We start from the raw sequence: 24372 nt of genomic DNA on the forward strand, positions 1-24372 counted from the left end.
TTTGTTTGAACAAATCCCCCAGACCGACCAACCAAAGTCCTGATATATTCAAGCTGGCATCTCATCCTTCCCCCCACTGTTTTCCAAAGATATTCCCTGTCTTTCAAATGGGAAACGTCACTGCCGTGGAAGTTTGGAAGTCTTCCAGTGAGCGGATACTTTTAAAAGGCATCTCCTTGATGAACTTGAGTCCACGCTTCTTAACAAAGGCAAAACTGATGAAAATATACAGGTTTCCCTTCTCCTAATCAAATGAATGGAGTCAGAAAATGTGCAGCCCCCATAACTGCACACCAAGCTCCAAATTTTCCTCAATAAGCAAAGGAACTTTCGCAAGCAGATCAACATAAAGGAGAACGTTCCCGTCCAACAAATACAAGGAGCTGGTTTAAAAGAAGCAATTAGAGAAAGAGAATAAAACACAAGCTGCATTTTCTGCCATAGGCTCTGCTCTGCAGGAAAAGACTGCAGAGTATTTAAAGGAACTGCCTGGGTTAGTGACAGCTGATGTCCCGTATCCCATAGCAGTAGTCATGACCTTCAGGCCCTCCATGACTGACAGGCTGACCCCAATCACTCCAGGGTGCAAGGTAAATGACAACCAAAGAAGAAAAAGAAAGAGAAGAGAAAGAAAACTTGCTGCCGGCTTTGTAGCCAAGCTTCCTAATAAAAACTAATTCAAGCTGTCAGGGTGAAATGAAGAAAGTGTCAACAGGGGTTTGCAGAGAAATATTCCAAATGTTTGCCTAGAAAAGCCAAGAGCTGGGCTCCCTTCCCCCAGCGCAACGCTGCTCCTCAAAAAGGGCTGGAAAATCCAATGTCGAAAGGAATTTTAATAACATATCCAAGGGGACCCCGAGGAGGGACCCAAGGGGACATTTTCCTTCCCTTCCCTGACAAACCCAATCATCTCCGTAATGGTGAAGAGCACAGAGCTCACGAGGGAAGTGCCAACGGAGGGGCTGGGTGAAACCAGCATCCGTGTGAAACAGGACCGCGCTGTCGGCTTGAGAAACCGAGATGTTTCATGGTGACCCCCGGGTTAAGAGCCCTGGGAGCCACCAAAGAGAACAACCTGCCACTGGTGAAAGGCTGAGATGAAATGGGGGGGGGAGAAACCTCCTGGGCTTCCACATCAACCAGTGAGCGACCGCGGCCTCCAGCAGAAGATGGAGAGAAAATGCCTCCCCATATTCCTACCCCTTGCACAGAGGATGAGAATTCAAACCCTGAAGAGCCCTGTGGAGGCCAGTCCCCACAACACTGCCCTGCCTTCACAATACACTGGGGCAATGCCCAGTGTCAGGCCATAGCGAGGGCATGAAGCTGGCAAGGGAGATAAATGCCAGCCACAGTCCAACCTCTCACTAGTACAGTGCTGTGAACAGAAGGGAAGAAGGATCCCTCCTGCCAGTAAAAAGCTTGTTACTCATTTATATCCCTTTATTTATATACCTTTATACATACTTTTATATATACCTTTATATATACACATACACCTTTATTTATTTATCTGTATTTATGTATCTCTACCAAGTTGCAGACACCACTGGGTGCAAAAAGAAAGCACCAGCTTGCAGTTGCTGGCACATATAGCTGTTTTCCAATCTCACACACAAACACACAGGCAAAACCAGCATCACGGCAACTTGGGATGGAGGAAGGAGGGCAAAAACAAGGAATATTTTGTAAGCTTTCAGGAAAAGAATAAATAATCAGGTTATTTGCATAGAAACTCCCATGGGAAACAAGAAAAGCAAAGCCCCTAAAGCAGGGTGAATGAAAACCTCAAGGGCTTTTCCTGGCCATGGGCTTCTTAAGGGACATCCAGGGAGTTGCAGATGTTAGACCAGGCACTGACCCAATGACAAGGGGACATCACTAGCTTTCTTAAGATAACAGATTCATCTATTTAGTACAACTCAATCAGGAACAGTTACAGCGTGGTCCTGGGCTATCTTTCCCTACATGAGGCAGCTATTTTTGAAGTCTTGGCCATCCCTTTGTACATGAAGGGTACATGTACCACTGCAAGGAGACCACCAGCCCCTCCAGCCTGGACAAGGTGTCCAAATAAAGCAGCATGAAGGGTTGAGGGAAAGAATTCATATTTTAGACCTTTTGAGATCACAAAATCCCAGACTGGTTTGGGTTGGAAAGGACCTTAAAGCTCATCCAGTTCCAACCCTTCCACTAAACCAGGTTGGTCCTTTCAACCTGGCCTTGAACACTGCCAGGGATGCTCCAGCGCAGGCAATTCCAACCCCTACCACACTCATCTCCTACCTCAGGTGAAGGTCTTCCGAAAACTTGAGGCAGGCGTAGATGAATTCCTTAATCTGACTGTAAACTTTAGGCACAAACTCAGAAAAGGGGAACTTCTTTGGAAACGGCTGCTGTAAAACACAGGAGAGGATTCAAGTCGAGGCGCAGACACTGAACAGGAGTGACGAGTGCTTTCCAGCAACGTGTTCCAAGCAGCCAAATCAATTCTAGTGTTTAGCTAAGTCCAGCCATGAAACAACAAGCCAGCATTTATTGTATATTACATAAACACTTCAGCCAAGTGAAAGACCAGATAATCACTTACAAACGGCACATGGGTGCAGAAGGGATTTGGAGGCTGAAACAGGGCTGGAAGGAGACTTGCAGCCAGGAGGGAGCAGGCAGCCCACCAGGACCCTCCTTCCTTCTCCTAACTCGTATGAAAAATCCCCATCGGAGAACAAATTGACTTCTATCTCCCACCGTGCACGCGGTGTTTGGCTTGGTCACCTCCCACGCTTGCTGCCTAAGGTGAGCGCTTGCTTACACCACCAAAAGCCAAGAGGAAACAGATGTTCTACACAAAGCCTTTTCCAACCAGCTTTTACTCACAGGGCCGGGAGGCGCGGAGTGTAATAGTGAGAAGCCGGAGCCCCGATATAGCTCTGGGGGAAGGACACAGACCTCCTGAAATCTAAATACCTGACTTGGATCAAAAAGCCTCCCAGTCCTAACGAAGTTCACCAGGCTTGGAGCTCGCTGGCTGCCAGATGTGCAGCAGAAGGCCAAGCAGGCTAAGGGACACTGGCTAGGTCAGATCTGGCGAGACTTAGGTTTTGCAAGCACACGCTGCTACAAAAGCCAAGATATACCATTTTGTTGGCTTTTTTTTTTTTTACTATAAGAGTAAAGCAACCAAAGATCAACAACAGCTCCTAAACTGGGAATAAAATACCAATGGAAGCAGATATTTCCAGTTTCTTGTCCACTGCAGCTGTAATAGCACACTGTGAGCCGAAAACAAAATCAACGAGGTATCACTGTACGCACTTCCCTCACCCACACCAGAAATACATCATATAGAAAGTGTGTTTGTTCTTTTCCCTTGTTAGGGTTTTTTTTTTGTTGTTTATTTGGTTTGGGGCTTGAGGTTTTGGGTTTGGTTGGGGATTCTGGGATGCTTTCATTCGCAGGTCCCAATGCCAGCTACAAGAGTGTGGGGTTTTCCTGCACCCGCGGCCCCACCGTACCACGTTCCCCATTTCAAGGTTACCTTTTCAAGTTCTGCATCCTGGAATGGGAACTGTCCAACTATTTTCTTATAAACTTCTTCATTCGTCACTGGGATGGGGCTGTAGTTATCTGAATCAAGTATATTTCTAAGGGAAGAAAAGAAAAGTTACAAAGGCAGCCCTGTGATGACAGACCGGCCACAGCTCTGCAGGTTTACTGCTCAGCTGGGAAGCTCTGAAGAAGCAGGTCCCAGTGTAAGATGCAATCCCCTGAGTCTAAGCTTCCCCCCGTGTTTGTGACTGTTGAAATCATCTTTGCTGCAGCCAAACTCATTGACAGCTCCTAGTTTGCTGTCTTCAGCCTGTGTAAAGCCATAACCAGAGCTTAATGGTGATTTTACTCCAGACTGGAGCTTCAGCAGCAGCCCCTGATAAAACCCAGGTGAGCTTCAGTCCTGCCTGAATCAAGACAGGTGGATGCTGAGCTACCAGGCCTTTAACAACCCTCTAGCACCTCCTCCCAATGCTCCATGCTCTGAGATGCCTTAATCCTCCTGGGAGGTCCTAGAGGACCAGCACAGGATGAGCTGGTGGCTGCAGAGCACAGCATGGGATCCTGGATAATAAATATATCATATCCTACCACTGGGCAAATGCTCAGCTCATGGACATGCCCACACCAGCAACACAGGGATATGCCACCGATGTCCCAGGACACACACAGCTCAGTGCTGCAGTGAGGGCACAGAAATGCTGCTGCAACACCAGCTTTTTGCATCCTTCCATCTATTGACTGTCCTTATCCCTCTGGGATGTAAAACCTCTGGTCTACACCGAGTTATTGCACAGATCTCACCATACACAGGATCCTCACAACTGTCTTTAAATTATCTCTCCCTGGTCCAAGGAGAGCCCAGGCCCAAAATTTAAGCATGAGCTTGCTACTAATCAAATCATACCATCAAATGGTTTAGGTTGGAAGGGACCTTAAAGCTCCTCCAGTTCCAACCCCCTGCCACGGGCAGGGACACCTTCCACTGGAGCAGGTTCATAGAATCATAGAATAGTTAGGGTTGGAAGGGACCTTAAGATCACCCAGTTCCAACCCCCCTGCCATGGACAGGGACACCTCACACTAAACCATGGCACCCAAGGCTCTGTCCAACCTGGTCTTGAACACTGCCAGGGATGGAGCATTCACAACCTCCCTGGGCAACCCATTCCAGTGCCTCACCGCCCTCACAGGAAAGAATTTCCTCCTTAGATCCAATCTAAACCTCCCCTGTTTCAGTTTGAACCCATTACCCCTTGTCCTGTCACTACAGTCACTAATGAAGAGTCCCTCCCCACCATCCCTATAGCCCCCTTCAGATACTGGAAGCTGCTCCGAGGTCTCCAATCAGCCTTCTCTTCTCCAGCCTGAACAGCCCCAACTTTCTCAGCCTGTCTTCATACAGGAGGTGCTCCAGTCCCTGATCATCCTCGTGGCCTCCTCTGGACTTGTTCCAACAGTTCCATGTCCTTCTGATGTTGAGGACATCAGAACTGCACACAATGCTCCAAGTGAGGGCTCACAAGAGCAGAGTAGAGGGGCAGGATTCACCTCCTTCGACCTGCTGGTCAGGTTGCTCATCTCTCCTTTATTTATGAGTCAAAACTGCTCTGGAAGTTACATCTTTGTGAGTTTCCTTAAAGAGCTTCTTACCTGAAAACTCCTGACCATTTCTTCAGCAGGGTTTCACTATACTGGTCTTGGATCTCCAACAGCATGTCAAAGAGCTGGTTCACTGGGAAGCCATATCCCTGCAGTGGGTCATGCAAGAGAGCAACTTCAAGTAAGAAAAGCCACAAGCAGGCAGCTGAATATTAGTTTCTCTGTTCAATAGAGAGAAATTCTCCCCTACCACCACCACAGAGATGAATGGTGCTGCAGAAGGGATTTAGGCGAGGTGGTAGCACCAAGGGTTATGGGTCTGTGTGGGGGCAAGAGGCACCAGGACTTGGCAAGGTGGTCAAGGCTTGGTCCTTGCCTATGGGCTGGCCACCTCCTGTGCAGGGAGAACCAGGCTGTCCATCAGGCACCACAATGTCAAGAAAGAAGCCAGGCCACCACAGCAAGCCCTCATCAGGCACTGAACCCCTCTGACTGCACCATCTATGATCGGCACAACACTGAGCAAGACCAAGAGTGGTTACCAACAGCCACGTACCTGCAGTGTGTCTGCAAAGAGGACGATGAGGTTCTTCAAGTCTAACACCAGGCTCGGGTCCGAGCAGTAGGACTGCAAAGAAGGGGAGAAATAACAACATGGTTTGAACTGCAGGAAAAATATTGCCCTCAGCCCTCCTGTATTATCACTGCAGTGATGATAAACCCAGAGGCCATGCAGTCTTATGATCAGCAGCTTTTATCCTCCAGCCCATGCCCTAAGGCTGCACAGGGCAAGGGAAGGCATGCTGATAAGGGTATCTCTCCTCATAACACACCGCTCTTGAGGCTCTCCAGGATGAATAAGGATTGGGGTTGCTCTAGAGATACCTGAAGTGTCTCTAAGATTACCCAGGAGCTGCTGGGGAAGCGAGAGGAGATGAAGCAAATCAGCACGCTGTCATACCAGGACGACAGCAGCGCCTCTCATTTAATATTTACTGTGTTGTGTCTGGTGGCAATGAAGCATCGCAGCAAGGCATCCCCAAGCCCCACGTGAAGGCTTCAATACTAAGTGGTTCAGGCTGAGGAAAACCACTCTGTCTGCCTGTATTTCAGAGATACTAATGCTCAGAGCTACAACACAAGTATTTACTGCGGGTCAGGACACTCCTCAAAGCCCTAAAGATACAACCCGGTGTAGCAATAGTGCTCGTCGTCCTCCCAAAGCCACCCCATGTTACCCACAGGCTTCGTGGGCTCTCTGGACACAGCAGACATCCTCTCTATGCTGAAATACGTAAGGTTTCAGACTGAGTCTAACCAAATATAGAATCAGGGATCATAAGCTGGAAAGAGAAACAGATTTAAAGCTCATGGAAAGTCGAGGAGGAATGACTCCATTAATCAACGTGAAAGAGCAGAAGAGACACATTTTCCACCTCACTGTCCAAAAAAGAAAGTCAGAAAGAAAGATAACACCCTAAAGCTATCAGAAGTGATAAAAGATGTCCCTGGCTGCAGCAGAGAAGAAAAGCCAGGGATATGTTTGGCTGAATGGGAAGAACTGAAGCAGGCTGACCAATGTGAGAGCCCTCCCTCAAGTCTCAACGGCACTGCCCTATGCAGGAGCAGTGCTTAGAGATAAAAGTGATGACCATGATACTGCAACAATCCCTGCCCGTGGCAGGGGGTTGGAACTGGATGACCTTTAAGGTCCCTTCCAATCCAAACCATTCTATGATTTCGTGATTACTGAAAACCCCCTCTCCTGGCAGCCATTTCATGCATTAGGTTTGGCATCACTTAAAACAACTTGTCATGGCAACAAAGCTGGCAAGACTGAAAACCATCGTGTTTGGAGCTGGCTTGTTCTCGTGACTCTCACCTTGCAGAAAACCCCACTTAAAAAGAAAATAAACACAGGTTTAGAACCTAGCGGGGTGTACATCACTGTGTTTATCCCCTTTTGTAACAGAGAAGCTTAAATGGAAGGAGACCTCTTGCAGCCTTCCAGTATCGGAAGGGGGGCCTATAGGGATGCTGGGGATGGGCCATTCTTAGGGACTGTAGTGAAAGGACAAGGGGTAACGGGTTCAAACTTAAACAGGGGAAGTTTAGATTGGATATAAGGAAGAAGTTCTTTACTGTAAGGGTGGTGAGGCACTGGAATGGGTTGCCCAGGGAAGGTTGTGAATGCTCCACCCCGGCAATGTTTAAGGCCGGTTGGACAGAGCCTTGGGTGCCATGGTTTAGTGTGAGGTGTCCCTGCCCATGGCAGGGGGGTTGGAACTGGGTGATCTTAAGGTCCTTTCCAACCCTAACTGTTCTATGATTCTCTGAGGCAGCTTTCCAGTCAGCACAACTGCTGTGCTGGATGGAGCCGGAGCACCCTGGGAAGCCCCTGTGGTCCCTCATCCCAACAACCTGGTCCATCACTTGGACAACCCCTACCTGTGCAGCAGGGAAAGCCAAGCAGCTCGCCAGCAACACTGCCAGAAGGTGACCAAGATAAAGTCATGGGCACCTAAATGCAAAACTCAGTGGGGTTTGGAGCAAGCAGCATTTTGTGTCTCCACACAGAGGGACACCCTCCTGGGCTGGATACGGGGCAAGGGAGGGGATTCTCCCCCTCTGCTGTGCTCTGGGGAGAGCCCTCCCTGCAATCCCGATCCAGCTCTGCCAGAGGGGAGACTGAGATGAGCTCTTGGGCAGAAGCTCTTCCCTGTGAGGGTGCTGAGGCGCTGGCACAGGGTGCCCAGAGAAGCTGTGGCTGCCCCATCCCTGGCAGTGTTCAAGGCCAGGTTGGACACAGGGGCTTGGAGCAAGCTGCTCCAGTGGAAGGGGTCCCTGCCCGTGGCAGGGGTTAGAGCTGGAGGAGCTTCATGGTCCCTTCCACCCCAAACCAGTGTATGATTTTATGACATCTTTATCACTTGGATACCACCACGCGCATGCTGCACCACAGCAGGCGTGGATCTGCACCAACACAACCCTGCAGCATCCTTTTGCTATCAGATGGCACTGCCATCCCCGGGCAGCAGTGGGATCTCAGGGATTTATTACTTTCCTTTTCCTGGACAACATGGCCTGACAATTTGAAAGTGGACTTGTGCACAGTCATGAATGCTTTTGCTTTTATGGTCATTTGGAATTTTTTCATCCCATTAACCAATAGGGTTTTCAGGAAATCCCAGTGCTCCCAGCTGAACCAGTGCAACATTACCTCAGCTCATACAAAATGGGGCAAAAAACTGTGTCATTGTTGCAACTGGCTTTGGAAGTTTTGCTCAAGCAGAGAAATATCAAAGTGATCAGCAATCTTCCCAAACTTCTTTCAGTATTAGAACATATAAAGTCTATTTATTGTCTTTTACACACAAAGGATTTGATAGCAGCCCATTCGCTGCCATGAACTTTAAGAGTTGTACTTCAGTGCGCCAAAGAGAGACTTTTTTTCCCCAGTTTTCCAGCACAATCCGACTCCCTCTGCTGGTGCTTCCCAAAAGTGATCAGCCAAAGAACGGGAAAAAAATCAAAGCACTGCCTTCTTTCTTTCCAGTCACCCAAAACATTGAGAGTTTGGTGCAGGGAAATGCAGAGCATCGAGAGGCAAAAAAAGGACAGAGACAACTTAAGGGGAAAGCTCCCCCTGACCCAGCTTCAGTGAGGGCTTGAGCCCAGAACCTCCCACCGTGTTCTGGTCTGCACCCCCAGAGTGTGAGCAGCAGCTCAGGGAGGGGATCCTGCCCCTCTGCTGTGCTCTGGGGAGACCCCCCCTGCAGTCCTGATCCAGCTCTGGGGCAGCAGCACAAGAGGGACGTGGAGCTGTTGGAGCGAGGCCAGAGGAGGCCATGGAGATGCTGCGAGGGCTGGAGCAGCTCTGCTCTGGAGCCAGGCTGAGAGAGCTGGGCTGGGGCAGCCTGGACAAGAGAAGGCTCCTGAAGGGGAGACCTGAGAGCAGCTCCAGTGCCTGAAGGGGCTGCAGGAAAGCTGGAGAGGGGCTTGGGACAAGGGATGTAGGGACAGGCCAAGGGGAATGGCTTGAACCTGCCCGAGGGGAGACTGAGATGAGCTCTTAGGCAGAAGCTCTTCCCTGGGAGGGTGCTGAGGCGCTGGCACAGGGTGCCCAGAGAAGCTGTGGCTGCCTCATCCCTGGCAGTGTTCAAGGCCAGGTTGGACACAGGGGCTTGGAGCAAGCTGCTCTAGTGGAAGGGGTCCCTGCCCGTGGCAGGGGTTGGAGCTGGAGGAGCTTTAAGGTCCCTTCCAACCCAAACCAGGCTGGGATTCTATGAAACAGCAGCGTTCTTCACACTGTTATTTTAAACAGGATCTTTGGAAAAGAGGCACAACAAAGAATCCCACTGTAAAAGCCAGTATGTCCAGCATGTCAAGTCATACTCAAGCAACAGCTGAGCCACCCGAGGCTTTTACTTACTGAATGTGTTCTTAGAGCTGCAATAGTTTTTGATAATGCCATCTCCCACAGCTCATCAATATAGGCTCTATTTACCAAGCCCTGCGTTGTATGCAAGATGTGATCTTCAACTACAAAAAACCTAGCAGGGAAGAGAAAATGGCACTGTTATCAGAAGTCCCAGGTTCAGAGACATCCAAAGAGATGTTCAAACGCTGGAGGCGAGGGATATACAGCGTTTGCACATCCACAAATCCCCAGAGCAAGCTCAGATTTGCAGTAAGTGCATTAAATATGGTTAATGCTAAACACTTTATCCACCTATTTTTAACATCCCAACATTTTATGATGTTTGGTTTTATGATGTTTGATTTTATGATGTTTGATTTTATGATGTTTATCACTGTATTATATAAGTGACCCACACCACAGTTGCTCCTTGTAATGCCACTGTGTGTATACAAAGGCAGAATTTCCCCTTTCTAAGTTCCCCACCCCGTTATTTCAACAAGAACCACTGATTAAACTCTGCTCCAGTCAGCAGCAAGCACATTACAAGTGGTTAACTGCAGGGAAGAATGCTCTATCCACAGGGAAAACGACTTTAAGTGTAGGGAAAATACCCTCTCGCAGCGGGATACCCCACAGGCTCACGACTATTTCAAGGCAATCAGTTCACTCCAATCTCCAGTTATCAAACAGCCTGGCCAAAAAGAAACTGGATTTTCCAGGGAGTGAGCGTGGCACTGGACATTTTAAACAGCAATGGATAAGATCTCCAAGCTGGGTTTTGATGGGGAAATTCAGCCCAGAAGCATGGAGCTGGGTGAGGAGCACACATTGCACTTGTGATGGGTATAATCAGATGTTGAAATTATTAGTGTTAGATGAAGATATTTCAACATCATCCCCTATCTCTGCTAGATTAATGGACTTAGGTCGCCTCCTCTGACAGCTCAGCTGCTTTTCAAGACTCTGGTCAAATCTGAGCACAATACGAAGAAGCTCATAGGACCAGAGGTTTGAGAATCACCTTCCTGTACCAGGAAAATAATCAAAGAATAATTATCCAATATGAAAGAATAATTAAGGCAGAGGCCCATTCACCTCATTAGTGGGGCAAGTAGATGCACATAGTCCACAGAGGTTATTTAGCCTCAAATCCCCAGCAATGACCTCGCTGGTACAAGAGCTGGCAGGTTCCTCCACGCTCCCACTGGTGACACAGCAAAGCTCATGGGTGCTATAAAATACACTCTAAAAGCCCAAACTACCTTTCCCCACCCTGGTTTTGGCTCTGTTTAAAGGCCCTGAAGGACATCAACATTCCCTCCTCTCCTTCTTTTTGGGCTCCTCAACAACACAGCACACACGTATTTAGCAAGGACAGGTATAAAAAGAACACCTACCCTACAATTTGATTAAAATACTTCCTGTAGCCGTCTAACGTTTCGTGCTGCAACAAAGAAGAAGCGAGCAAAGATTAAACCAAAGGTGGCCAAGAGCAACTGGAAATGAATTAGAGACCATCCCACCAGCAACAGCACACCCAGAGATAACTAACGCTCTGCTCTGCTGCTCGACACAGCAAGTTTGGGCTCTGTGAGTAGGAGAGCATCGTACCATGTTCGAAGGAGGCTGCAGGACCAATCTGGCTTGTTTTCTTCTCTGTTTCCTGTAGTAGCTCTCAAAGGTTTCCCGGGCACCCTGGAAAACAGGAATGATTCACTGAAGTTGTTATAATGGTTTGCATTAACTACAAACTTGTGATGTACTGGATCTACTGCTGACTTGCGATACGCTGTGCTTCAGATGCAAATCTCATACTCCTCCAATGTATCTGCACAACACTCCTGCAAAATGCCACCCAGATACCAGAAAATAAAGACTTCTACTGAAAACACTAATCCAAAATACAGCTGTTCAAGTATAATAGTATCTGATGAACTCTTCTATACCTCTTCTCCAGTATCACTGTGCAGATGTGGTGTATAGAGATGCGCAACCAGCTTCTTTGCTGGACCATGACACAGACAAATGTCAGAGTTACTTAACCCTGGGGCACTGAAACAACCAATTTCTAGTGTGAGCAAAAAGCAGCAGGGCACAAACAGTGCCAGAAATTGTTCCACTGATTCATGGGTGCAGAATGATGCAAAGCCACAAACGTCGGGGAATTTCAACAAAATGTGTTTGCATGTGTCAGAGAGTCGTAGAATCACAGAATCATTGAAAGCTTTGGTTTGGGTTGGAAGGGACCTTAAAGCTCCTCCAATTCCAACCCCTGCCATGGGCAGGGACCCCTTCCACTAGAGCAGCTTGCTCCAAGCCCCTGTGTCCAACCTGGCCTTGAACACTGCCAGGGATGGGGCAGCCACAGCTTCTCTGGGCACCCTGTGCCAGCGCCTCAGCACCCTCCCAGGGAAGAGCTTCTGCCTAAGAGCTCATCTCAGTCTCCCCTCGGGCAGGTTCAAGCCATTCCCCTTGGCCTGTCCCTACATCCCTTGTCCCAAGCCCCTCTCCAGCTTTCCTGCAGCCCCTTCAGGCACTGGAGCTGCTCTCAGGTCTCCCCTTCAGGAGCCTTCTCTTGTCCAGGCTGCCCCAGCCCAGCTCTCTCAGCCTGGCTCCAGAGCAGAGCTGCTCCAGCCCTCGCAGCATCTCCATGGCCTCCTCTGGCCTCGCTCCAACAGCTCCACGTCCCTCTTGTGCTGCTGCCCCAGAGCTGGATCAGGGCTGCAGGGGGGTTCTCCCCAGAGCACAGCATCCTTCACCTTAAAGCAATTTCTGAGTCCAGTCTATATAGCTGGGAAAAATAAAACAGATTCCTGAGCTTCTGCCCTCCACGGGCATCACCACCCATGCTGGGCGCTGCAGCAGGGAGCTGAGCTGCTCCTGCAGGAGCTCCATCTGTAGGTGGTTGTTTTACCAAGCCAGGCTACATCTGAGCATCACCACCCAGGCAGCAAACCCATGAGGATCCTCAAATGCCATCGACGTGCTGAAGCTTTCAGATGTCCGCCTACCGCCCCGGTCCCCTAGGCTATGGAAAACCTTGTCGTTTCATCCCTGCCTGTTCCTCCCTCCTCCACACCCGTGGTGTTTTATGTCTGAAATTGGGTTCTAAACACTTCAGAGAAGGGACAGGGTCTTGCTTTGAACTGCTCCGAGACAGTAAAACAAAAGATCTCATTCTGAAGGCAGAGAACAAACAACACACAACAACAAATATCACCTGAGCGAGGCACCGGGCGTCAGCCTTCCCTGCTACAAAAAATAAAGGAATTGAAAGGCAAACCTGGTGCTAATTTAAAGATCTAGCAGCTACCATGGCATTACACAACCGGGCTGCCTTAAGATGCTTATGAAATGTCTGCAATGAACCCTTGAGGAGCTGTGGCCTGACTTGCTCCTTGACTTCTACAAGACGGAGCTCAAGGCTTAAGGGAAATCTCAGCATTCCCACCAGTGCTGCCCTTCCCAACAGAGCTATAATGCATCAAAACACCTTCTTGCCACCATGCACATGCATTGCGAGGATTTGGCGGATTTATGGTGTGGATTTTGTCTCTGAATTCCCCTTTTTATTGTAACCGAGTATGAGGATGTGTTGGATGAGGAGCTCCTGACACATGCTGGGCACATACATCCAACCATCCATGGTCCAAATCCCCTTGGCAAGGGACAATTCTGAATGGGTGTAAATCCAAGCCTTTTCCTGCAATCAAGTTTGAGCCTACAAATAATCTGAACTTGAAGAAAGATTTTCAGAAGCACAAACTATTTGGGAACCAGCATTTCACAGAATCACAGAATAGTCAGGGTTGGAAAGGACCTTAAGATCATCCAGTTCCACCCCCCCCCGCCAAAGGCAGGGACACCTCACACTAAACCATGGCACCCAAGGCCTCGTCCAACCTGGCCTTGAACACTGCCAGGGATGGAGCATTCACAACCTCCCCGGGCAACCCATTCCAGTGCCTCACCACCCTCACAGGAAACAATTTCCTCCTTAGATCCAATCTAAATTTCCCCTGTTTTAGTTTGAACCTGTTACCCCTTGTCCTGTCACTGCAGTCCCTAAGAATGGCCCATCCCCAGCATCCCTATAGGCCCCCTTCAGACACTGGAAGGCTGCTATGAGGTCTCCACGCAGCCTTCTCTTCTCCAGCCTGAACAGCCCCAACTTTCTCAGCCTATCTTCAGATGTCTTCTTAATGCTCCCAAAACCTGTTCCCACGGCCCATGAGCCAGAAATCGGTGACCTACAAGTCAGACCCAGAACAGGGAGGATTATTACAGGTTTTTATCAAGCTAAGGACTTAGCCCCCTTCAGAAGACATAAACCATGGAGTTCTGAGCTCCCATGGAGCTCCTCTTCCAGCCCTGGGAGCTGGTGCTTCTCAGGATGCTGCTGTCACCCACTTCCTCTCCATTTTGGGGATGCCACAGGAGAGCCACAACAGAACAGCTTGTCCCATTCCCACCTTGCCACTGATGTGGCCACACTTCAGATACGTAATAAATCCTGCTGTGCCTCACCTCTCAAAACCTACGCAAGTGGCACAAAACCCTCCTCATCACCTCCATCCTGACCATGAGAGCAACTCGGCCTCTGGGAGCATCACTGAGATCTGAAGGTGAAGCTACTCATTAACCTTGCACAGCTCCTTCGCCACTGAGAGCAAACCACAACCCAGGCTTCTACCCCTATTTCACTGATGCCTTTGAGGAAGATGAAGCATCTGAACCAACACCATAATGTTCTCTGAAAATCAAACTATTTTGGCTTACACTTTCAGAGGAAAAATACGTTTTCCACAGACACAAGAAGCAGGAGTGACCTGAGCTGGGCTGGAGCTACCACACAAAGGATTCACTATAAACCCTCCTCTCCACATTGAGCCTCACAGTGTGTGCTTAGGTGGCTTTGGATACCAGGTCCTCCTTGGTCCAGCCTAACAAACGGCTTCAACTGTAGTAGAAGAAAAGGAACAGCAATGACCTTGGAAACCACTCCCAAAAAAACAAAAACCATATTCACATTTTCACAGTTTCCCTAAAATTTATGGCCTAGAGACCTGACAATCTGACCAAAATCATCTCCTTCCCAGCACACTGTTCCCTGTATTTCCTTTCTCAAGCCTTTCTTGGCTCTTCCAGGAATTAGGGACTCTAAGCTACTCCAGTGAAAAACAACTGCTCCCAAGAACATCTCTCTTGGCACTACCCACGTTTTTCTGGTGCACAACTTCACCCTTTTCTCTCGAGTGCATTTCTCCACCACCTCCCTAGATCTTTTCATCACTCATGTATTATATTCTCCCCACAACGGGAAGTCTTTCTTCCTTTTGGTGGCAGTTTTAGCTTAGACCGCACTGCTCACCACATCTGACCCTATCTTAGTCTATTCAATTTATCAGATCTTCAGATAATGTCACTCACTCTGTACTCTAGTTTTTAACTCTGGGTAAAAAAAATCCCAAAAGCAGAAAACAGACAAATAGAAATAAACCAAAAAAAGCCCCCAGAACAGACCAAAAGACCCACTGTTTTAGAGACTACTCATTTGAAACACCATGCAGTATTTCTATTCAAACCTGTTCCTCTTTCCCAGCCCTACACCTGGTGGTTCTTCACATTCAACCAACCCCATCCTTACCTCCAGTTTTCAAACACAGTATTTTGGCACCCAAATGCTGCACATGAGGTAGCAGAAGTGGCTTTACGGGCACCACTGAGCCAAGCAGGCTGTCCAGGCTCAGCCACCAAAGCACAGTGAGGTGTGAATCTCCATGTCCCCTTGGTGAGAAACAGTCCAACCTTTTTCTTTCCTTTCTCCTAAAAGCAGCCATTTTAGCCTAAAAAGATGCCTTGCACCTGCAAGGTGTTTTGTTTCATCTAAACCCATGATGTTGATGCACATCTCAAGCAGCACACGGCATGCCTGAGAACAAGAACCACTTGAGAAAGACTACTGAGGAGCAATTCCCAGCCACAACCTCTCATGGACTTCCAAACCCACCACTGACCTTCTGCAGAAGCAAGATGCTGCTAATACATCTCATTACAGAGGCAGCATCCTTGCTCCTTCTGGGTTTCTTGTGGGCTCAACCCATAAGACATGTGGAAATGAAGCAGTCGTGGTGGGGAGAGGGAGGTCCCTTTCCTAGGGAGGTTTTACCCAATTGTCAATCTCTTTAAGGAGCAGGAAGAACCCAAAGCCACATTTCCAAACAAGACATTTACTGCAGTCATTGTCCAGGAAAAACCCTCAGTAATGCCTCATCTTTTTAAAACTACTGGGCAGAGCTTTCCTTCTCCAATGAGCTTCAGGGGTTCCCAGACCTGGCAATGAAAAGCAGACAATTAAGCTCATGGATGAGCATCACAGAAGGGAAAAGGGAACGCAAAAACAGCAGCTGAAAAAAAACCCAAAAGTTTCCAAATTCAGGAGCAGCAGAGAGCTGAGAGCCAATCTACGTGGGAATGACATCGGGGGAAACTTCCTGTAAGCCTCATCCTGCTGTTGTGCTCAAAATGCCCAGGAAAACGGGAATTCTGGATGCAGAACATGTAGATGACAATAGTCTGGACTACTGAATTTCTGCTTACCTGGCAGCAGAAATACACCCCGTGTTCTTCATGCAATGGTAATTTACCTGCTGCACACAACTGGGTAACGTGTGCCATCAGTAACCCACCACTCCCATGGGGACACTATTGGCTGAGCCATCCCAAACGCTTTGTACTTGCAACATCATTAGTGCATTTACTAAAAACCAGAGTGGTTTGTCCTGTCCCTACAGGCTCTTGTCCAAAGCCCCTCCCCAGCTTTCCTATAGTCCCTTTAGGCACTGGAGCTGCTCTAAGGTCTTCCTGGAGCCTTCTCTTCTCCCGGCTGAACCAGCGCAGCTCTCTCAGCCTGTCTTCATCTGTCTTCTTGTACCCAAGAACCAGATCAGTATTCAACTATCCAGCAAAGTTTGCCTTCAAATGGTTCTTCCTCCTCATGGAGAATTAACTGTGGAATTCCCAAAATCCAAACCACTGCACCTAAGTGGACTGTTGATCAACTCGGTGGGTACCTGGTTGGTACCTGGAACATCTGCTCCTCGTTGGCTTCAGAGGGTTTTGGGTCATGCTGTACATGGAGGCCCATAACAAGTGGAGAACGACAGCAGGGGTTCTGGGACCCGCCTCGCTTAACGTGGTTGTCAATGACCTGGAAGAGGGGATGGATGTGGTTTCATCCACTTTGCAAATGAGCCCAAATTTAGGGAAAAGTCAAAACACTTGCAGGCAAAGCCACCAACTGGAGGGGTCTTGGCAGGCTCCGCGAATGGGACAACACGAACATGATGAAATTCAATAAGGGCAGATACCAAATATCACATAGAATCATAGAATGGTTAGGATTGGAAAGGACCTGAAGATCATTCAGTTCCAACCTCCCTGCCACGGGCAGGGACACCTCACACTAAACCATGGCACCCAAGGCCTCATCCAGCCTGGCCTTGAACACCACCAGGGATGGAGCATTCACAACCTCCCTGGGCAACCCATTCCAGTGCCTCACCACCCTCACAGGAAAGAATTTCCTCCTTAGATCCAATCTAAACTGCCCCTGTTTCAGTTTGAACCCATCACCCCTTGTCCTGTCACTACAGTCCCCAATGAAGAGTCCCTCCCCAGCATCCCTAAAGGCCCCCTTCAGATACTGGAAGCTGCTCTGAGGTCTCCACGCAGCCTTCTCTTCTCCAGGCTGAACAGCCCCAACTTCCTCAGCCTGTCACATGAAAAGGAAGAACCCCTGAACCCCTTGCAACAACACAGACCAAGGACCACAGCTTTGGGAGCACCTCTGTGGATAGAGACCGTCAGTTTTGGTAGACAACAAGCTGAACATGAACCAGCAGTGCATTCTTGCAAGGGAAAAGCAACCAAAAAGATGTGGAGAACTAACCCTAATATCTAAGACAAGACCACTGAGAAGATGGAGCCAGGCTGACTTCACAATGATGCACAGCAAGAGAAGAAAGGTACAAATGCAATAGAGACATTTGCACTGGTTGCAACGAAAAACTTATTCACAGCAAGAACAGTCAGGCAGTGGAAGGAGTGCCCCAAAGGTGTTTTATAGTCTCCATCCATGGAGGCTTTCAAGACCAGGCTGTATAAAGCCCTGAGAAACCTGGTCTGGTCTCACAGCCAACTTGCTCCAAGCAGAAGGTTGGACCAGAGACCTCCTGAGATGATCCTATCCTGTGAGAAACACACTCTACAAAGAGCCTACACAGAGAGTTTGAAGCCTCCAGGTATTTTACACATGCTCATTTCCCAGCCTGGTCTCCAAATGTCCTGATCCCCAGCCATTTCCCATGTCAGGTTCTATGAGTAGGAAGGGCCAGAGGTCCCATTTCAGGGGGTTATAGTCACAGTTTAGCCAATCTCAGCCTCATTTCAACAAGAAACAGCCTATCCCTTTCCCCCCAGGTCACTGAGCAGCAGTGCTGGGATGTGTCACCCCTCACCTGGCTCAAATGGCCCCTACAGATAGTGTTTCATTTTGATTTGCCTGCAAGAGCCAAACAACACTTGGCATCGTATCAACACCAAAGAGACGCTCGCTCAAACCTGGATCCCACTTCTAGTCCCCTCTGTAACCCCAGAGCTTCAGGGGCATACCCGAAACCAGACCCACACTTCCACCCCCTGCCCTGACAGCTCGGCAGCTTAGAGCAGCAGTTTGGATGGGACCTGCATTGCGAAAGCAGCACAGAAGCTCTAAAATCCTATAGAGAACCACTTTTTAACCTCCAAATTACCTAAAAGAGGCAGCCTGTTCTAAGGAGAGATGATTGCCCAGGACTTAAAGGAACCAACAGGAGCCTGCATTCTGCTTAGAAACAGGTTGCAAGAAAAGGAGCTTAGAAAATAAGCTTAACATGCCCTGAAGATGCCTCAAGACAAGAGGACACCAGTAGCCACCAATGAAACACAAAGAAGCCCAACTCTTAAGCAGATGCTTAACTTGTACAAGGCAAATATTCCCAAGTAACACCGGGGGGGCACAGGGTGCAGGTGCTCAGCACGGAGCCCAGAAGTGCTTTGCTGAATCAGGATCAAAAAGGCGGCTCTCGCTCAGCGCCCTGGAACCTCTTGTTGACTGTAAACACCACCTCGATACCAAACACAGCCAAAGCCAACCACAAAACTGCGTGGGGGGAAGAGAGAGCAGCAGCATCGCAAGCTCTGCTTTGGAGGGGAGCCTCTCCCTCTAAGGTCTGCAGCGCTGGGCATGCTCCCAAGCGGCCCCGCTCATCTCAACGTGTCCTCTATGGCTGATAGAGCACAGGTAAGCAGAGAACATTCACAGCACCACCTTGTCCTGGCCAGGAACGTCTTCCCCATCCCTGTGTCTCCCTCCATCCCTGGCAGTGTTCAAGGCCAGGTTGGACAAAGGGGCTTGGAGCAAGCTGCTTGAGTGGAAGGGGTCCCTGCTCGTGGCAGGGGGTTGAAGGTCCCTTCTAACCCAAACCATTCTGTGATTCTGTGATTCACCATCCCAGTTAGACTGATTTTTGTGCTGCCAGTATCTCACTACACTGTGCATCCCACAAATAAAAGGTCCATGGGCACACACATGGAACTATCTCCTTCCTACCAGCTCAGCCCAGCTTAGGAAGGATTTGATCTCTGCCCCGTCCAGCCCTGACTCCAACCTGTACCAGAGGAAAGACCATAACCCATTTCTTTAAGTTATTAAAACCCAAGTTTCAAAGTGAATTCTGTGGTTTAGGTGTTTAAGTGCTTGCATTCAACAACAGTGCACTGATAGGAACTGCCTGACTTAAAGGACTTGTACTGAAGAGCACAGAACAAAATTGAGACCTAGGAAAACGAAAGAAGGCCAAGCAGCATGACCAAAGGCCATCCCAAAGGAAAGGAGTGCTCCAGAGATCATGTAGTACCAAGCTTACAACTTATAATCAGTTGAAAGAATCTCTTATAATCAGTTATAACCAGTTGAAAGAAACTCTAACCAAAAACTATCGAGAGCCACAGGAACAGAAAGCCAACCTAGAAGGGTCTATAGGAGCTCTAGTGCTTCTTTTCATCTCTCCAAACATTGGTCTGATAAATTAATTTAAACCAAAGTTTGAAAGCAACAAAAAATTTATAAAACAAAAGCAACCAGAAAGCAAATTACGAAGCCTGGGTCCAACAGATAACAGATGGAGATTCCTGCTCCATCACCTAGTCTGATGTGGTAGCAGATGCTGGCATTGCTACCTAGGCCACCTCCATCAGCAGAGATGAAGAAGATGGATGGGAAATCCCAGATTGGTTTGTGTTGAAGGGACCTTAAAGCTCACCCAGTTACCCAGTCCCAATCCCCTGCCATGGGCAGGGACCCCTTCCCCTAGAGCAGCTTGCTCCAAGCCCCTGCGTCCAACCTGGCCTTGAACACTGCCAGGGATGGGGCAGTCACAGCTTCTCTGGGCACCCTGTGCCAGCACCTCAGCACCCTCACAATAAAATACCCTCCTGATCCCTTCAGGCAGGGCGCTGGGAGCCCAGGTGAACAAGGAACAAGTGAGCACCAATGCACCGGAGTTGATGAAGGTACCAAAGTGAAGATGCACAAGGCTTTTCTTTAGCTCTAATGCCCAAGAGCTGCTGCTTGTCCTAGGGAAAGCCTGGGGTCCTGCAGCATGCAGCGGGTCCTGGCACAGCTTCTCACTGCTTCCCACTGCCTTGGCCAGGAAATAGTTAACTATAGAGGAAAATAGGTAAGATTTCCTCCTTTTGCCCCCCTTCCTCCAAGGTAGATGCCCAACACCTCCTCTCTCAAAGGAGCTGGGCTCCTTCCTCCCAGCAAATAAGGCCATTACCCCCAGTCCCACTGCCGGAGCCAGCGGCAGAGCATTGTTCCCCAGCCCTGTCTATAGGAAGCAATATCTATTTTCCATTTAGACAAGGGTAAAGCCTTTAATTTCAGCCTCCTGCCTGCAGCTGGAGTTCCCTTTTAACTGCTTGGCCACAGGAGTGAAGACAGTTTTATATGGAAGAAAATGCTGAAAAGGCCACTTTAATATGCTTGCATGTGAAAAGGGGAGAGCTTTTCATACCGCACGGTAATGAGGGTCAGCGGGATATTACACTTCACCATATGGCTAATTTGCACAGCAGGTCAAATGCTCTATTTGCTTTTTTAAAGACAGCCCGATAGATTAAGCTGCACTAAAACAAAACACACCAAAAAGAAGAAATAAGGAAGCCTGAGGAGGAGATGCCCTCTAATGTCGGAGCCTGGCAGCACATCCAGCCTGGGGGACAAGGGGTTAGGAAAATAAGGATACCTGACCATGAGCAGGGTTGGGATGATGAGAATCCCACTCCTCCAGCATCATCCCACACTCACGATGGGTACCTGCACGAAGGACCATCCCTGCTTCACACGGAGCTCTGGTGATGAGAGCAGTGACCATCACAACCCATGTTTGTCTTGGCGTGTCCTCGGTGTCGTGGCCCAGGCATGACCCACAGAGGCACTTCCCGTCCCCATACACTTCCCATCAGATCCGGTGGGTGAAGATTAGGGAGCTGCATGGCCAGGGTGTTTGTAGAGGGTAAATACACTGACTAACGAGCCTGGCTTTTGTAATCTCCTCCCTGCCACAGCACAGTGTTAACTTATTAAATACCTTCACAAAGGGCCTTTATTAGTGGCCTTTGCTTGGCTGGCTCCTTTCAGAGCATTATGAGCTACATCTAATAAACCTTTAATTGACTATTGCTTTTCCCGGCCTCTGACCTGGGATGACAAACAGCAGGGCCACGCTAGCAAGAGGAGTTTCCACGCCAAGAAGAATGGCAGCTTGCAGAGACAGAGCTGAACCCAATGGAAGAGAAGTCTGGAGATGAGCATCACCTCATTCTGTCTAGGCCAGGAGCCAGCTTCTTGCACAGAGAGGTGGTGGATGCACCATCCCTGGAGACATTCCGGGCCAGGCTGGAAGTGGTTCTGGACAACCTGATCTAGCTCACAGTGTCCCTGCTCACTGCAGGGAAGTTGGACTAGAGGAGCTTTGAAGGTCCCTTCCAACCCAGACTATTCAATGATTCTTCCCACATCAACCCTTTATAGATGCTCCAGTTTTCCCAACAGGAGAAAATCCCACGTTGGTAAGAAATATGAAATTTTTATGGCTCCTGTAATGTAGAGAGGAGAAAACCACTCAAACTCATCTCAGTTTAAGACCTCAGAATTCAGAGACAGAGAACCAGATCCTGGCGCTCACCAGTCCATGCCCCCACAGCTAGCTGGTGCCTTAGAGGACAGAAAAACCCCACCATTTTCCCCTTCCTCTCCAAGGAATCACAGCAACTGCAGGAAGGTGGAGATCAGCAGCAGAAAACCAATTCTTTGCTTTGGCCACAATCGGAGTTCCCATCTTCCTGCAGCCAAAAGGCATGAATGACAAGACAGAAAACCATCACTGGCAATGTGATGAAAAATCAAAGAACTGAAGACTTGAAGGATAAAAAGAAAGCCCGGAGCAATTAAAACTGCCACGTACAATTGCCTCTTTAACTTGGTGAAACAGCTGGATAGGTCTCATAGAATCATAGAATAGTTAGGGTTGGAAAGGACCTGAAGATCATTCAGTTCCAACCCCCCTGCCACGGGCAGGGACACCTCACACTAAACCATGGCACCCAAGCCTCTGTCCAACCTGGCCTTGAACACCACCAGGGATGAAGCATTCACAGCTTCCCTGGGCAACCCATTCCAGTGCCTCACCACCTTTACAGTGAAGAACTTCCTCCTTATATCCAACCTAAACTCATCTCTACTCCTCCTCAGAATCACAGACGAGCCATTTCTGGTGCTAGCTCTGCTCTCGGTATCTGTTTGACCAGAGGCTCAGATGTTTCAGCTCAAGCTCAGAGGCTGAACTAAAGACCTATATTGAAAAGAAATAAGTATTTCTAAATCTTGGAGCTGCAGAAAACAAGCACAACATGAGAATAAAATGTCCTTCAGTTGTTCAGTCCAGGAAAGAAATACTGCCATGAGTTACTTCACCGCAGTCATGTTCAAGGCCAGGTTGGGCACAGGGGCTTGGAGCAAGCTGCTCCAGTGGAAGGGGTCCCTGCCCATGGCAGGGGTTGGAGCTGGAGAAGCTTTACAGTCCCCTCGGACACAAACCAGTCTGGGATTCTACACTGGTGTAACTGGAAGAAACCAGACATTCTGATGTATAAAAAAGTAATAGAAAATAAAAGATCAGACAATTTAATGTGTCTCAAACCCTTGGCAAGACAGAAGACGCGAGGTCACCCATCCAGTCTCACAAGAGGTGTCAGGAGCCACCCCATGTCCTGCTTGCACGGGGTCAGGAGGCTGTTGGAGATCACCCAGTAAAACCTGAATTTAACCTCAGGAACAATCGGTTGTCCTAATCCATATGTGCCAATGGCGAGCAGGCGGTGCCTGGGCACAGCGCCCTGACTCCAGCACCAGCCAGCACCAGCCCTAATGGGACTGAAGAATAACACAGGAACAGGGTGAACACATCACGCAGTTTCCTAGCATCGTTTCTCAGCCTGCACCAAGTCAGAGCACTGGGATGCCCTGAGCCACAATACAGATCTTATTATTTAATACTCCCTATGGATATTTTCCCCCATAAATTTGGCCAACAGCTTCCTGTGCCCATGTAAACTACCAATGTCTGTATGACCTGGTGTCAAGGTTTCAGAGAAAACAGAGGTTAGAGACCAGAAGAGACTGTAAGTCTTTAAAAAACAGGGAAAAGAAGCCCCCTGTGTGCTGGCTGCACCCCCAGGGTGTGAGCAGCAGCTCAGGGAGGGGATCCTGCCCCTCTGCTGTGCTCTGGGGAGACCCCCCCTGCAGCCCTGATCCAGCTCTGGGGCAGCAGCACAAGAGGGACGTGGAGCTGTTGGAGCGAGGCCAGAGGAGGCCATGGAGATGCTGCGAGGGCTGGAGCAGCTCTGCTCTGGAGCCAGGCTGAGAGAGCTGGGCTGGGGCAGCCTGGACAAGAGAAGGCTCCTCAAGGGGAGACCTGAGAGCAGCTCCAGTGCCTAAAGGGGCTGCAGGAAAGCTGGAGAGGGGCTTGGGACAAGGGATGTAGGGACAGGCCAAGGGGAATGGCTTGAACCTGCCCCAGGGGAGACTGAGATGAGCTCTTAGGCAGAAGCTCTTCCCTGGGAGGGTGCTGAGGCGCTGGCACAGGGTGCCCAGAGAAGCTGTGGCTGCCCCATCCCTGGCAGTGTTCAAGGCCAGGTTGGACACAGGGGCTTGAAGCAAGCTGCTCTAGTGGAAGGGGTCCCTGCCCGTGGCAGGGGTTGGAGCTGGAGGAGCTTTAAGGTCCCTTTAAATCCAAACCATTCTGATTTTATGATGATGAAAAGAGTGTTTATAATTCCATATTCTCTCTTAGAAGAATCCAGCCTGCATGACAAAGCTGGAAGAAGTGACTTGCGCTGTGCAGCTGAGAGGAGCTAAAAGACACCAAAAAACTGCAACCAAGCCCCAAATCCAGGGGCTGCCATGGCAGCACAGGCCATCAGCACACCCAAAGCCTCCCCCACATCGTGGCTAACCACAGAGAACTGGGGCTTGGGTGCTCTTATCTTCAAAGCCTGGATGGAGCACACAGAAAACATCTAAAAACTGCAGGACAAAAAGGCATCAACAACTCGGCTCTATCTGCGCAACGGATCTCCCTCTCCCACCAATAAAGTTTATTTCTGCAGCCAGCAGAGCCTTTGCAGGGCTC

The 24372-nt window shown here is 49.1% G+C and overlaps 1 protein-coding gene across 9 annotated transcripts in view; it reads right to left on the bottom strand.

The window, feature by feature from the left end:
- The window catches only part of EXOC6B (exocyst complex component 6B), a 293471-nt gene that overhangs the window by 115516 nt on the left and 153583 nt on the right, over positions 1-24372 (bottom strand). For 8 of the 9 annotated variants that reach the window (XR_009964821.1, XR_009964822.1, XM_062618887.1 and 5 more), the window contains exons 9-15: positions 11186-11269; positions 10972-11018; positions 9584-9704; positions 5708-5779; positions 5203-5300; positions 3539-3644; positions 2287-2396 (exon numbers count right to left, since the gene is read on the bottom strand). Coding sequence is in view for 7 of the 9 variants with exons in the window: in XM_062618887.1 (XP_062474871.1) it covers positions 2287-2396; positions 3539-3644; positions 5203-5300; positions 5708-5779; positions 9584-9704; positions 10972-11018; positions 11186-11269 (638 nt within the window). In the remaining 2 variants the exon portion in view is untranslated. The remainder of the gene's footprint in view (positions 1-2286; positions 2397-3538; positions 3645-5202; positions 5301-5707; positions 5780-9583; positions 9705-10971; positions 11019-11185; positions 11270-24372) is intronic. The other variant, XM_062618884.1, reaches the window with a different exon arrangement.

Source organism: Pezoporus occidentalis, unplaced genomic scaffold (assembly GCF_034315485.1).
Source record: "Pezoporus occidentalis ecotype Australia unplaced genomic scaffold, CSIRO_AGI_Poc_V1 ctg205, whole genome shotgun sequence".
Lineage (NCBI taxonomy): Eukaryota > Metazoa > Chordata > Aves > Psittaciformes > Psittacidae > Pezoporus > Pezoporus occidentalis.